Genomic DNA, 15,170 nt, shown 5'->3' on the forward strand with positions numbered 1-15,170 from the left:
GACATCAGGCCGTAAACCACTACAATTTTTATTTTTGGTCATAACAGCCTACCTCTCAACTACTAACGAAGGAGCGTCTTCATTTCATGGTGAGCCGGGCCAACATATAGCCAAAAATGTGACGTGGTCTCCTTTTACACCCGAAATATTGCATCAGCCACGGAATCAGCAGAATTCTACCCAACCTGCCATGACAATGTGCGACTTCCAACCCGCCGTGGTTGCTCAGTGGCTATGGTGTTGGGCTGCTGAGCACGGGGTCGTGGGATCGAATCCCGGCCACGGCGGCCGCATTTCGATGGGGGCGAAATGCAAAAACACCGGTGTGCTTAGATTAGGTGCACGTTAAAGAACCACAGGTGGTCGAAATTTCCGGAGTCCTCCACTACGGCGTGCCTTATAATCAGAAAGTGGTTTTGGCACGTAAAACCCCATAATTTTTAATGTGCGACTTCCACTACGGTAACTACGGTAACTTGGTCGACTTTCATACTGGAGCACCGTCTCCACCGATCATCGGCTCAGAGGGCAGTGGAGACACATTTGTGCGTTTTGAGAACGACAGCCTTGTAGTCACTGCGTAGTGCTGTCCGTGCCCGTGCCCACATTCACCCATTTCCTTTTTCTCTCTCTCTCTCTCTCACTCACATTTAGGCTATTCCCCTTTTTCTTTTACCTAGCGTGGGGTAACCAACCGGAATTTTGGCTGGTTAGCATCCCTAACCTCTTTTTTTACTTCTGACTCACTCATACTGAAAGCCGAGTAAGAAGCTTTTACAAACTAGAAGGTGACAATTAGCGTTTGTTGGCAGCGGACAGCTGGCACTCTTGCTATCTTCCATTCTGTTTGTGTATTTTAGCCTGTTTTCAGCGTTGAGTATCAAGCGTATGCTACCACTTGAAGACGCCCACTACCAGCCCCTTAATTTGCTGCTGAAGAAAGGCCGAGAGCGAACGCTACAATGGCATCGCAAACGATGCGTATAAGTTGCATGTTACTAAGAGCAGCAGTTACAAGCAACGAAATCTTGTTCATTCGTTCGACGCTCTTTGCTTCAGGGAAGGTGCAAGGCAACCTGCTAGAAGTATATACCAGCGGGCATACCTTGAAACAGAACAACGATCATACGGTTTCACAGGGTAGAGTAGTTCAGCACAGACACTTCGTGTACAAGCGTACAGTTAGCACTCGCTTCGGTAAATAATTCTTTTACACCGAAATATACCTGGAATCAGAAAGTTACGCTGTCTTGAAATTCTTTTTGTGCACGGTTTTGTTAACCGAGGTGTGTGCATAAGAAATACAACGAATAATCCCGCTCTGCTATAGCGAAGAATAATGTCGTATGTAATGTGGTTCTGAAACGTTACTTGGTAAACAATATAGTCTTCTTGATCTTTCACCCTGGTTTCGTCTTTTATGCGTTGCATATTGCAATCACTCAGTTCAGCCCTTGGGCGCGGCTGGGCAGCCACCATTGGGGGTATGAGCCATCATAGTGGCTCATACCCCTACACTAGAGTTTTATGCGTTGTATATTGCAATCACTCAGTTCAGCCCTTGGGCGCGGCCGGGCAGCCACCATTGACCTTTAGCGCAACCACGTGACGTGACGTCACGACAGCCGGAGGAAAAGCTGGGCCCCAACTCGCGCGGTCGCGCGTGGCCGCAGCCACCACCTGACTCCCGCTCCTCCCGCTAGGCGCGCTGCGCCGGCACGTGACGTCACGGACCGCGCAATATGCAACGCATTCTTGGCTTAACCAAGCTAAGCCTGGCAATTCTTTTCTTTCTTCCCCTTCTTCCTTAATTCAAGTTCCATTTTAATACCCCCTTCTTCAAGAGTAGGCTGGCGTTGTGGCAGCCGGTAGTGGCCACTGCCAGCGTGCTGCTTCCGTGCGTTTTTTTTTATTCTCTATATTTGTATGTTTGTTTTGAAACGAAATAATATGCTTTAGTCGGCAAATTATGCACAAGGAGGGCTCGTCGATCGTCATGAACGGAAAATCAAAGAAAGGCTCCAGTGCAATTGCCCCTTCACCTACCTTATCGTTGTACTCCGGTCTTTCGGCCAGCAGGCCAAATAGTATGAGGCAGCCCTGGGAGTGTCCCACGTAGAAGAGCTTCTGCTGGCCAGTCTCGTTCAGCACGAAGTCCAGCATGGCTGGAAGGTCGTACGCAATCATCTCGTCGAAGCTTCCCTCGAAAGATGAAAGAACATCGCGAGTATCAGGCATCTCGTGCTGGTTGAAAAACAGTATACACGAGATGTCTTTTTCTCTTTCCTTTTTTTTTTTTTTTTTGCATTGCAGTGGGGGACTGGAAGCGGTGAGACTGCGTGTAGTATTCTGCAGTTAGGCCAAGAACTATAACGCCATATTCTTTGAGAAATTTAAGGGCATTTTACCGCACGTATCAGCATAATATGGGTTATGCGAAATCTCCATTATGATCGTTTCTTCATCTGCGAAATTCGACAAGGCTTGACTTGACGTTCTGCCTTTTTTTTTTTTTACGTACTACGGGATCAAATCTTTACAACGAGATAAAACTAACATTAAGGACAACACATGACAGTCCTTAACATTTAAAAAACGCGCGAGCAAATCTGCGAACTGCTACACACACGAACGACGCACCTACGAGCAAGTGATGTTTGCACCGTTGACATGTACTCTTGAAAGCGTACGGTGGGGCACAAACGCTAAACCAGCGTGTTCCACAGGTCTGGATGTTCCTTTTCGCATATAATTCGCCCATTCGAATGACAGTTCCTGGGAAATGCACCAGTGAAGAAATTCTCTGCTCTCTTGTACTCTTTCGCAAAGTAAATTCTGCTGCCTCCTTAACGCACACTCGCATCAAATTGACGCACCAATGACTCGTCAAGAGACGAGTTCGGTTGACAACTCACCAAAAGTCCCAAAACTCTCTTTCGTCTTTCCTGTAGCGTAGGTGGCGGGAATAGGTGTTGCCCCGTACGTTTCCAAGCCAGACATCGTATCCTGAATCAGCCAGTAAATAAGCTGGCAAAAGAAAAGCAATACGATAGGGCACGGTAATGTATATGTTGCAAAACAAAACAGATGCAACATTAAAAGGAACAGCATGATGCAATATTGCGTTTACAACTGCGGAAAGCATCTCAAGCTCCATGTTTAGTTTTATTTTTTCATAATTTCGCTCGAATAAGTATATGTTCTTCACTTTCAGATTGTGTGCCTCTGACAGGCGGCCGCCTTCCCTTATTTATTTATTTATTTATTTATTTATTTATTTATTTATTTATTTATTTATTTATTTATTACACACACATACATTTCATTATACAATAATCGCCCAATTTGTATGGTCCCATAGCCAATGGCTAGCACCGTGCCCATTTCAAAATATACTTATACGAGACTGTTATAAAATAATAACAGACATACCTTGTTAATATGGTGTGTCTTTGTAAAGTCGCGTGATTGTTTCATTGTACTGCTTTCTACTGCCCATATTAGTAATCTACTGATTTGTGTTCACCACAATTCACCACAGAATGCCTTGCGATCGAGGATATGTAAGTAAATGACTAATTACGTACATACAGGCTATACTTGCGAAACGTTAGAATAAAGAATTTCTCATTGTTTAACGTCGGCATTTAATTGTTAATGACCATTCAGCGGTTACTTAAAACACCTAATTAGAATTCTAGCTCATTTATCCTCACTATTTGCTGCCATTAACGTGGAAAAGCGGCGATGTTGACGCGGAAGGAAGACATCCTTTGATGGAATATTATGCTGCACACGTTCGCGCCAAATTCAAGCTGCTAGGAAGGCTTTAGTACTAACGAGCTCTTTCACGGAACCGTGGACAGCCACGTAGTATACCTTCACACCTTTAGTGCGCATACAAGTGCATTTAGAAGAAATGCATAGAAGTGCAATCAGGTAGGCTTGTGTGGACCCATATAAGTATGCAGCAAGCGCTCTCGGGGCGGTCTCTGCAATAAATATGTGTGTTCCCCATTAGTCGGGTGTAGGCATCTCTCCCTCTCTCTTTCTCTCTCTCTCTCTCTCTCTCTCTCTCTCGCTGTTGCTCTAGGCCTTACAGCTTCAGGCTTGAAGCTAGTGCCTCTAGCAGGTAGTCATTTCTCATGCCCACTCACTTTCGCTTGCGGCATGACATTATCAAAGGCTCCGTGGCTTTTTTTTTTATTATTGTTGTTATTATTATTCCGCCTGCCATTGACCACATCAGTCACACGCTTACTGCCGTGTTCGCCCCAAGCTCGAATCTCTGCCTGATACGCTCACGAAAAGTTGCCGGTCGTGACTGCATAAACGAGTTTCCTTTGAGCTATTTCTAAATAATACAGTGCAGTACTGCGTGAACTACAGTTGGTGTCAACTAGTCGAGAATCGAGTGGCCTAAGCTAGCCGTTCCTACATTGATTGATTGATTGATTGATTGATTGATTGATTGATTGATTGATTGATTGATTGATTGATTGATTGATTGATTGATTGATTGATTGATTGATTGATTGATTGATTGATTGATTGATTGATTGATTGATTGATTGATCCCTCGCTCACTCTTTCTTTTTACTGTTGTTGTTTTTCATCTAGAGAAAACCGGGGAGGCTGTAATAAAAGCTACCGTTGCGGCTTCAGGTGCCCTAAACTTCCTAACAATAGCGGCAGGGTAGAAAATGAATTAGGCCCGTCGCGATTAGCTCAGTACATGGCTGTGACATTATGCTGCTGAGCACGAAGTTCTAGGTACGATTCCGTGCCCAATTCGGCCGATGGTGGTAGAATGCCAAAGCAGTCATATTTTTTAATTTGTGGGCACATTAATGAACTCCAGGGGGTCGAAATTAATTCGGAACCCTCAACTACAGCGCCCTTTGCGACCGACCCAACTACGCAGAAACGTAAGAGCCCGTAAAGAATTATCAACACTTGTATTAACTGTAGATATCCATTAAGGTGAAAAGCTGAAGACCCCTATACAACTCCGAAGTATAAACGCATAACTCCGCAACATGTTAAGAATGACAGCCCACAGTACCACAGAAGATAACTAAGAAACAGTACTGTAGGCTACAACGCGTGGCAAGATGGATAATCCATAAATCCGTGCGAGAACAAAAGCTAAGAGGGGCTTTAGATGGGCTGGTGCTTTTGCACAGGTAAATCGCAATACATAGCGGCAGCTGGCATAACAAACCATGCGTCTTCGCTAAGGAATGGCTTTGCGAATGCGTCACGCGATTGGGCGACGCCATCTCCAGCCTTCGTAACGCTGCACCGTTCTAGCGATGCGCAGCGAAGCGCCTCGTGGCTCCGGCTATCACGATTCTCGTCGGCGCGCGTCGGCGCGCACGAATCCGCGGCACGCAGCTACCAGGCATTTGTGTGGGCGGTAATGGGGGTCGCATCAAAAATTCTATGGCCCGGGAGTCACACACGATCACGGCGTTCGCATCGGCCTCGTGCTCGGCCGATGCGAGGTATAGCCGCACGGACACGCGAGTTGCGGAGCAAGGCTTCCTTGTTTTCTGAGCACGCGTGACGCCATCTTAGACGAAGTGGTGAGAAGCCACTCACTCGCGTTAATGTGCGAGTTTGGTCACCGCCGAATATTTGCAGGCGGAAATCTTCACAAGTTTCTTTCTGGGATTGAATATATTGCACCCATTTACACAGAATGTCTCCGCAGAACTATTACGTCATAGAAAGGATGCAAAGAAAGGCAGGGAGGTTAACCACAGGTAGTTACGATTGGCTACCCTGCACGGGGAGGAGGGAGTAGGGGGATAAATCGTGCATGTGCGAAATACACAACATTACACAGAAGTGTCTGAAAGCCGCGTTCTCGTAACCACAGGAAAAGGTGAAAGGTTCCAATTTAGTCTATTACCTTGTTTGTGCAGCCCGGGTGAATCGAATACCGGCCGTAGCTTCTCCTAAAAACAAAGGCATCCTAAATCTTTCAGGGCATTACACCCACCGCCACTGGAGTAATACAGGCTGCACTCATCAGGGAGAGAGTGCACATGCGGCATCGAACAGCAGGAGGTGAGCTCACTGTATTGTATCACCATTGCTCATCCGCATTCATGCCCTCTGTTTGTCGACCCCTCCCACTTAACCCCGCTGTGATAGCAGGCCAGAGACACGCACCTCCGGCGAACCTATCACCCTTTCTCATCTCTTCAGGCTTTGTTATCTCTCTCTCTCTTTCCCTCTCTCTCAGGCTGTGACATATCGTTCATGCTGATATCGGAGCTTCAGAGAGCCTTTCGGCGTGCTTTGGTATAATGTTGCCGTTTTAGTCGATTTACTTGGATCCTGTTTCTCAGTCATGCGACAGTGGTCGTTGGTGCAAGACCCCGTTTCGGACGGCACATGATCACACTTGTAGTATGCATTGTTGTAGGTCCTGACAAGGACGTGCTCGTAATGAGCTTATACTGTAATGGCGGTGTCCCACGTCCCGTTGTCGCTATTTCAATATGACCAGAGAGAAAATACTTATTTGCCTTTTTTCTTTACTCTTAGCCCCAAAAGCATTGGACAAGTTGATCATCTACGACATGAACGATACAGCGCACAATCGGTCGTCGACGAGGAAGCGTCGGCGTTCGTGTCCGTTTCACCCTGCTTAGCCCTCGTCCGCTTTTGCGTCAAACCTTCTTATCGGGAAAGTGCATACGTCGCCTTTGTCAGGAGCTCAAAGGCCGCCACGCGTATCTTCCGTATGATCAAGGGCCTTGTATGTATACATGACATCACGGACCTTACCTCTGACCAATGGTCTTGATATACGTAGGGACTCCTGTCGAATCCATAGTGCTTGGAAGCTTTAGAAAGCTGCAAGGGCTGGCATATGCACTTGTATTTCATACTTAGAGAATTGTTTTCATAAATACCATTGGATCGGATTGAGATAGCAGCAGTTAAGCGCTCAGCTGCCAGCAAAGTCTTCATAAGGCTTAGTTAAAGGCTCAGTCAATAAGTCAAGACGCAAGCATGCTTCTTCCACGTGTTCAACACAAGATAACCGGTAAGTTTGGAAAAAGCTGGTAATTAAACATTTCGGGGGCTGCATTTCCAGTGCTTCATGCGCTGAAACGGCCCTTAGGAAGTCAAGTCAGACAAAATGTCGCAGGCGGCCGTCCTATCACAAAACGTTCGTCAAAAAAAAAAAAAGAAAACTTTGAGAATTCAGCCTCAGATTTGTGTATGAAAGTTTGTGCATCTGTAACAACCAGCGCATAGCGAGTACCTACGCAGGCTCTGCTCCGGGTAGTTGATGACCCAGTCAGCAGACGAGCCCAGCAGGTAGTGGAGCAGGAAGACCACCTTCTTGGCTCCGCGTCGGGGAAGCTTGTCGGAGCGACGCTTGATGCCCCATGGCACCCGCTGCACCGGAAGCACGAAGCCGTCGCTCGTCTCCACCTCGTACTCCTCCACCGGGTAGCCCTTGTCGGCGATGATCTGCGACTGGCCACGCGACGCGGTCCCGTGTGAACGACTGTTCTCTATACCAGTTGTCCCTACTGTACAAACTGTATGAAAAACGCTGCACATTCAAATAATACAAGTTTGCCTCACAACATCGATCACCGTCATTAATGCGGGTATCGACTCCGGTATCAAACGCCGTATTCCGGTACTTGCACGATCATTTCGAGCTTCCGTAGCGTTCCTGAAGAAAGCAGCGGTTGCTCCGAACTAAAATTGCCATAGTATGACAGTGAACGTTATTGTCGCGAAAAATACACCTAGGAGCGAGAGTATATGGACCAAGAGTGTCGCGAAGAAAGCGAATTTCGCAGCGCAGGCATGAAGATTGGAATTGAGTTACACTGCTCAAACTGTTGACAATGCGAGCAACACGGGGAACATCTTCCCTTTTAGAGTGCGCGCGTGAGGTACGGAGAATGTCGGCTTTTCGTGGAACCTTTGGTATGTACACATCTTTCGCAGGAGCGCGCACTCCAGAGTACGTAAAATTTTGAGAGCGCGAACTAACAAGCCACTGTATTGGTATAGCAGTGGAGCGGGAAAGCCAGCCTTTCTCTGTAGCTCCCCCTTTTCCACATTCTGCTGAAGTTCCATAGAGCTATGTGAGGGACAAGAAAAAAGAAAAAAAGGTCAAACGAAGTCGTACAGAGTTCTTGCAATCAGGTTGCCATCTAAGACCGACCTTTACCAGGCTAGGAAGATCGCAGCAGGGTGAAAATAGACCAGTAAAAAAAAAAAAAGCATATTCGGAGTTCTTCCAATGGTGACTTCGCGCGAGAGAATTTGAACATACATAAAGGGCCGAGAGAAGAGGCGAAATGTGTAATTCCTTATGAATATTTAAAGTTTCAGCCGCTGCATATTACGAGCTCTCCGTTCGGTGCAGGACGGGCATCCAAGCAAGACATATTTTTCCTGTTCTGTGTTAAATGCTGCCAACAGAACTTTCACCCTCGCTTGGCTTCTCAAAAGTCTCGCGACAATACTGCACGTTTCTGCGGGTGTAACGCAGGAAGAGTAGTACTTCCGCAGCCGCTTCCTTACGACAATTGCGTACGCAAGGCGGAAGACGGAAACAGACAAGCGGATGGCGTGGCGCTCTCTTTACAGAAACCAAAAACAAATTGAAAGCGTGCCAAGGAAAATGAAGGTTGCGTGAGGAGCCTCTGGATGTTTTGTCCGCTTCTCGCGGAGGCAGCTCATCGTTCCTTTCGTTATTCTGGTTGTCGCATTCTTTGTAAGTGTCATAACGTCATTCTCGCAGTGCAAATTCTTGTATAGTTTGATTTCCAACAGACCACAGTGCGTACGTTACCTAAGCACCGCGCCTAGAAGTACACCGTAGACAGTAGCTGAAAAATTCATAAACGCTGGAAGTTCTTTTGAAATCAAGTTCCTGCCCATCTGGGTTTTAATATAGCCGAATACATTTGCTTGTGTTTCTTTTTACTCACAATGTCAGCGCGTAATTTAGTTTGTCTCTGAATGTGGTAAAGCATAAGAACAAGCTCCGTGCAGATAACGTGATTTTGTCTAGTGTTCTCAGCAGCTAGATGGAGCTGTGTTTCGAGCTTCAAGCCACGTTGTGTGCGTTCTTTTGCTTTCAATGCAGTCTGCACAGAACTATTATGGTTCCCTAAGTTCGGGCTCCACCTTCTATATGCTAGATTTATTCTGCTTTACATGTAATTTTATCTTGCTACTTGATTACCTGCTTGATCTTCCAATTCATCATCATTATCAGCCTATTTTATGTCCACTGCAAGACGAAGGCCTCTCCCTGCGATCTCCGATTATCCCTGTCCTGCGCCAACCGATTCCAACTTGCGCCTGCGAATTTCTAAATTTCAGCCCCACCTGGTATTCTGCCGCCCTCGGCTGCGCTTCCCTTCGAGAGCGAACGGGGATAGCCGATATTCTAATTGACATAAAGAGAAAGAAATGGAGCTGGGCAGGTCATATAATACGCAGGTTGGATAACTGGTGGACCATTAGAGTTACAGATCTCCCAATTACGCGTTTCCTGTATATCACTCCACAGTTGTTTTCTTTCCTCGGACCTCTTCATCATTCCTTTTTTCTTTTGTCTTCCTTTTGTTGAGATTGAATTCTGCTTCAATGGGACATGAGGAGAAAACCGCGCGTAAGCTTGAAAGTAGCCCACTGAATAAAATTTTAAATTTTAATTTGTGCACGACGCATTTTCGCTGTGGTCCGAGGTTTGCGTAATTCGAGTGAAGGAACACCTTCACCGCCACATAGCCCTCTCCTATCCCCTCCCCCCATTCAATTTCTCACCTCTCGTTCTAACACATGAAACTTCTCAAGCCTAGCCTCTGGAAGCAACAGACGGGTGTATTTATTGAGGCCAAGCTTTCACGGGATCGTGACCCTGAGACAGGTTCGCAGTATGGCACTAGGGAGGAGTGCATTCGAAGCACACTTACAATTCAAGAGCTGCCTCTAATAATGTCTCCGAATACAGAATCGCGGTCTTTTGATGATGGGTGGAAACTTGAAGGTTAACAACAAGACATGGGGAACAAGACATATAGCAATAGCAACGAGAGGGAAAAAAAAGCCTTTAATTTTTCAAGCTATTACACAGTGTCTTCGATATACATGCAAGTAATATAACAATGCGTTTTACGTTACCACTTATTTGGTACGTTCTTGCCAACATAAACCAACTAGTGCTGCAAAACATGTGACTAAATAGCGCTTGTCCTGCCTTTATTCCATCCTGTCATCGTCAAAATTTTCTTGCCAGGAATATAATTTGCTTTACTTTAGCATTACGTCAAGCAACCGCACTTGCTGCACGGACCTGGTTAGATTGTTAGTTAAGCTGCGAGCATTCACCTTCTGTGCCACTGTTCTCGCTTCGATAATCAACGTGAGGCTCTCCAGTGTGCCTTAAATAGACTGGATGACAGGCCATTTACGGAAGCGAAGATCTTGGGAGCCTGGCCTCACAGTTCATTAGCCCAGAAAGCAGTTCGAGCGCTTTTTCACTACCTGAGGGCAACAGACTTGAGTGCCCGACTATAGACATCCTACACCCAAGTTCTCTCTCTCCCGCTCTCTCTCTTTCACTCCCCATTCCCCTTCCCCATTCCCCACGTGTAGGGTAGCAAACTGGACCTCAGTCTGGTTAACCTCCCTGCCTTTCCTTCTCTCTCTCTCTCTCTGCGAGCATTTCATCCACTTGCCAGTGAAGCTTCCCGATTGTTAGCGATTGTTCAAGAAGCGACATCTCTGCGGAAGGTCGCAAGCCCCCCGACACAAGTTCTACCACTATACGATATCCTATATATAGCAGCCGGACAACAACGCGCCTATGCAAGCAAAACAAGCTCGACTTGGCTCACGCCATGCCTCCACGTGCCACATACTAGATAGGTTAAAGTGGCCTGGCGGAGGCACAAAGAAAAAAAAACGTCTCACACGCGATAACGCCTACCCGTTGCCGCTGCCAGCAGCTTCTTTGTGGATGAAAGTTTGCTCACGACAATCGTCGCGTTCCGTCTGCATTCACTCATTTAAATTTTTGGTCAAATGAATCTGCTTGTGCAGAAACTTGTCTGGCGAAATGCTTTGCTGACTCTCTCCATCTTCGTTTGCTCCTCTCAGAAGGGGTAGACGTTGAAAAACGAGATTTACAAAATAAAGTCTGGATCAACGATGCCGTTCGTGCGTCAGAATGTTTCATACGAATGCACGTGACACATGAACGCTTCAGGAGAGTGACAAGCACTGGGTGACATTAGAATAAAATAAAAGGTATTACTTTCTGAATATTATCTGCCCCTAGAATCATGGTATTGGTAGGTGTGCCGATTCTTTCGGCTGCTCAGGCAAAAGAGGAGGTATGGAGAGAGAGAAAAGGTAGGGAGGTCACCTAGACGCGCGTCCGGTTTGCTACCATATGCAGCAACGTTTATTGATGCTAGGCAGGGGCAAGGGCGTTGGAAAAGAAGGAAAGGATACGGATGCGAACACGGGCGGCTGCCCATCAGGCCCACAATCGATCACTGTGACCGGTCGTTATCATAAAGTTACGTAACGTCCGCGTTGCTATAAAGGGACTGACAACTGGCCAGCATGGAGTTGTGAGACGTTGACGGAAATCAAATGACCATGATCTGTAGTAAAAATTTCTTGTAGATGTTTTTATTTTTATGTATGCTGTAACTGAATATACACTTGTGCTGTTTCTTGTAGCCCCCCTACGTAATACCCTCCTTTGGGGGCCTTTAGGGGTATTGTAAATAAATAAATAAATAAATAGAATCCAGCACTCTGTTCGCGATTTAATTAGGAATTATAATTTTAAATTGGCAAAGAAAGCCTTAAAAACCAGAAATGGGCGCGAACTGGAAGTGACGTCGTGGTACCTGGGTTCCATAGTATGAGATTACTGCACGTAAGTCGGCTGTCATGAAGTAGGCTGTTACGCTTTATTCTCTGCCGTATTACGAAGTAATAAAGGTCCCCGATTATCGAGCGGCGCTCGTCTCCCTCAATGCATGGCGGCGCATGATTGATGTTGCACGCGCGCGATATTCTGAGCACACATGCGAGCTAAAATAATTTGTTCCATCTCGCTCAGGTCTTCGAGAGACGAACTGCTTCGGAAATCAAACGCACGCGCGTGGCTGCAGCAATACGCTGAACTGTGTATCACGCGTAAAAGCGCCGTTTCGCTTGAGAGAACTTAACTAAAGCTGTCGGACATAAAATAACGCAAGCGCGTAGCTATTATTGTAGAAATAATTTAGCACTTCTCGAAACATAAATCGCAGGAACATCGGCTTGATAAACAAAAATAACACTGTCGCACAGCTACTACCGCCCTTGTCGTCTGCCTCCAACCAATACCGGCGCATAATCGCTATCGCGCTCATTTCTCACTGTTGCCAGCATGCTTCCAGTGAACTTGTGTCGGATTTGGTTTGGCTTCACATTTACCAATGCCTATTCTCTGGAACTGACTCTGTGAATGTCTGACTCTATTATTGTTCTTTTCTCTTTATATATTATTCTCATTTCCCTCTCCCCAAGTCTAGGGTAGCCAAACGGGCATGTCCTTGGTTAACTTCCCTACCTTACGCTCTTCATTTCTCTCTCTCTCTTCCAGTGAAAGATTGCATCCTCAAGCGTAGCCGTCTCACCCAAACCACGCCCATCAAAATTCAGCAGCTAAGGTCTTGCCGTTATTCAGTGCTAAAGCGCGCGTGGATTGTGATTTCCAATCCCTACACAAATTTTACTCATGCTTATCCACCATCTATGTATCAGACAGCAGCCACTAGACTGCGACACAATTTAACTTCGGTGTTTCTATAAAAAGTACAAGTCATGTCGGAAACGAAAGAACGCGACACGAAACACAAGCAACACCGCGTTTTTTTAGAGCCATGCATGACAGTACAGCTGATATGAACTTACCACATTTCTGGAGATGTCCGGGTCTACACTGTCGACGGCCGACGACCCCTGAATCCACACGTGGGTCGCGAAGCAGGCGAACAGCACGGCCAGCACGTGCTTGGTGCCGACGAAGCCCATCACGCCACCTGCCTTCGACGGCGGCTGCATCGTCGATTGAGTCCGACCGCGAGCTGCCGTCCTTCGACGAAGCATGCACGGTCGCTAAATTCGTTGCGACTTCCCTCCCAGATATACCTCTGTCTAAGCGAGGCACACAAGGCGAGAGGCACCGCTAGGAAATCTGGCAAGCAAGCGCCGTTTCCATGTTGGATAAATGCCCACTCTACAACGAGGAGGAAGCGCCACCCGTCAACAATGTGTTGCACGGCGTCTCTCCCCGTACGGCTGGTTCAACGCCGGTAACATCTTCTGTTGACGAAACATCACGTGACTATTTTGCCCCTTCGCAACAGTGATTTAAAAAGGAAAACAAAAGATAAACGCTGAATGCTGCCTCTTACGACAGTGGGTGCGGGAACAAGTGAAAGCGACGCTAAGCCGCCACGCAAGCCTGGGAGGATGTTGCGAGTAAAGATTAGATACGAGCGCTGACATGCGCGAAAAACCTGACTCCGGCGCTGAGGCTTTCGGTAGCAGCCAGAGTGCAATGCTCGCCCTCTCTCATCCCATGTGCACCGAACGGCAACAACAGTGTTGTTCGACGACGGTTCCGGCTTGGAAGCTTGTTTCCCTCTTGTTTTCTCGACCGGGGCGTGTCCTTCACGGAGCTCTCGTTATCTGCCGTCACCGAGCGGCGTGCAGCAAGATTGCGCGAAATCGGTTGCTATGAGGTCTTCTTTACACATTCGCCCCCCTACGACACTCGTGAGGTGTCTGTCTCTGCACACCGCGAAATCCGGAGCATTGCAATGTTTTGCGAGCAAGCTAGCGCGTGCCAGAGCAACCGTTCACCGCGACCAACCGACAACGCAAAGCTATAATCCGCCTTTTTTTTCTTTCTTTTTTTCGTTTTCTTGTGCTGCCCTCTACCGCACTCTGCTGGAAACGTTTTGGAAGGGTGCCGGGGCATTCGCCGGTTGAATTGTGCGCCTGCCCCCACGTTCAGTGAGCGTCGGTTGCACGTTTCGTGGATCGCGAATAATTATTGAAGGCTTCTCCGGGGCAGCATGGCATTCCCTGGAAGCCAAGTAGCACTCACCGACTGTTGGGTGAGCGGGCCTGAGTGCGCTGTTGTGCTTGCAGTGCAGTCGATAAAGGCAAGCCGAGTTCCGCCTGCCGACGCGGCTGCCTTGGAGTTGGTTGCAGCTGATTTCTGCACTTGCACCTCGCTTTTTGTATTCTTTTTACGCATTCTTTAGACATTTCGCATATTCAACAAGTCAACGAGCGCACTCACCCTTCCGCGTTGGATTTACCAAAGCCGTGCACCTGCATACATCGACATCTAGAGCCAGAGATCGTTGTTAGCGTCAAATGTACGGGGAAAGGTGCATCGCTGATATGAAATAATGTCAAAACGTAGCAAAACGTACCTATCTGCGCATATGGGACGCGTTGTTCCACCCTGAGACGAGTGAACATGAGCGGCCGAGTCACACAAACATCGGCAACTGTGATCCAGATGCATACATTACGGGCTTTTAATTTATTACTGGTTCCACATTTTCTTTAACTTCATCATACAGTGTGCGCATGCCATAAAGCATTACTAGAGAAAACTACTCGCATAAGCGCTCATTTATCTGCCGTGTTGCTCTGTCGCGAAAACGCGGATGCCATTGCTGACACCGTTGGTATATAATTGAGCGAGGCGGTTGTTTATGTTACTGTACCGAATGCACCGTCTCTTGTTTCGCGTATCTTGTTTCGCATTTGATGCATAGACAAACAGTGCATCTATGGAATTTAGAAATGCATCAGCATGACAACGCGTACAGGCCCACCCATCTACGTACCGAATACGACCGGCAGCCTACGAGAACGGCGACGTATAGATGTTGGCACAGCGCTGTATCGCCGCTTGCCGCTTATTGCGTACGTGCCGTGAGAAGTGAAAAGTAGCTGATTTCAGATCGCTGAGGTCAGAACTGAACTATGAAAGCAGTTTCCTTCGTCCTATAGCTGCTCACTTTTCAGTTCAGGTCCGCCGGTAGCGTGCACGATCTCGACGGCTCCAGGCCCTCCAGCCT

General features: G+C 47.2%; 1 protein-coding gene across 2 annotated transcripts in view; it reads right to left on the reverse strand.

Annotated features, from left to right (window-relative positions):
- The window catches only part of LOC126518165 (gastric triacylglycerol lipase-like), a 32,724-nt gene extending 18,349 nt beyond the window's left edge, over window positions 1–14,375 (reverse strand). Inside the window, exons 1-4 of one of the 2 annotated variants that reach the window (XM_055065093.2) lie at window positions 12,979–14,375; window positions 7,290–7,503; window positions 2,916–3,027; window positions 2,047–2,197 (exon numbers count right to left, since the gene is read on the reverse strand). In XM_055065093.2, coding sequence (XP_054921068.2) covers window positions 2,047–2,197; window positions 2,916–3,027; window positions 7,290–7,503; window positions 12,979–13,173 — 672 coding nt within the window. In that variant the 5' untranslated portion in view covers window positions 13,174–14,375. The remainder of the gene's footprint in view (window positions 1–2,046; window positions 2,198–2,915; window positions 3,028–7,289; window positions 7,504–12,978) is intronic. The other variant, XM_050168013.3, reaches the window with a different exon arrangement.
- Between the last annotated feature and the right edge of the window lie 795 nt (window positions 14,376–15,170).

This window comes from Dermacentor andersoni, chromosome 3 (genome assembly GCF_023375885.2).
Source record: "Dermacentor andersoni chromosome 3, qqDerAnde1_hic_scaffold, whole genome shotgun sequence".
NCBI classification, from domain to species: domain Eukaryota; kingdom Metazoa; phylum Arthropoda; class Arachnida; order Ixodida; family Ixodidae; genus Dermacentor; species Dermacentor andersoni.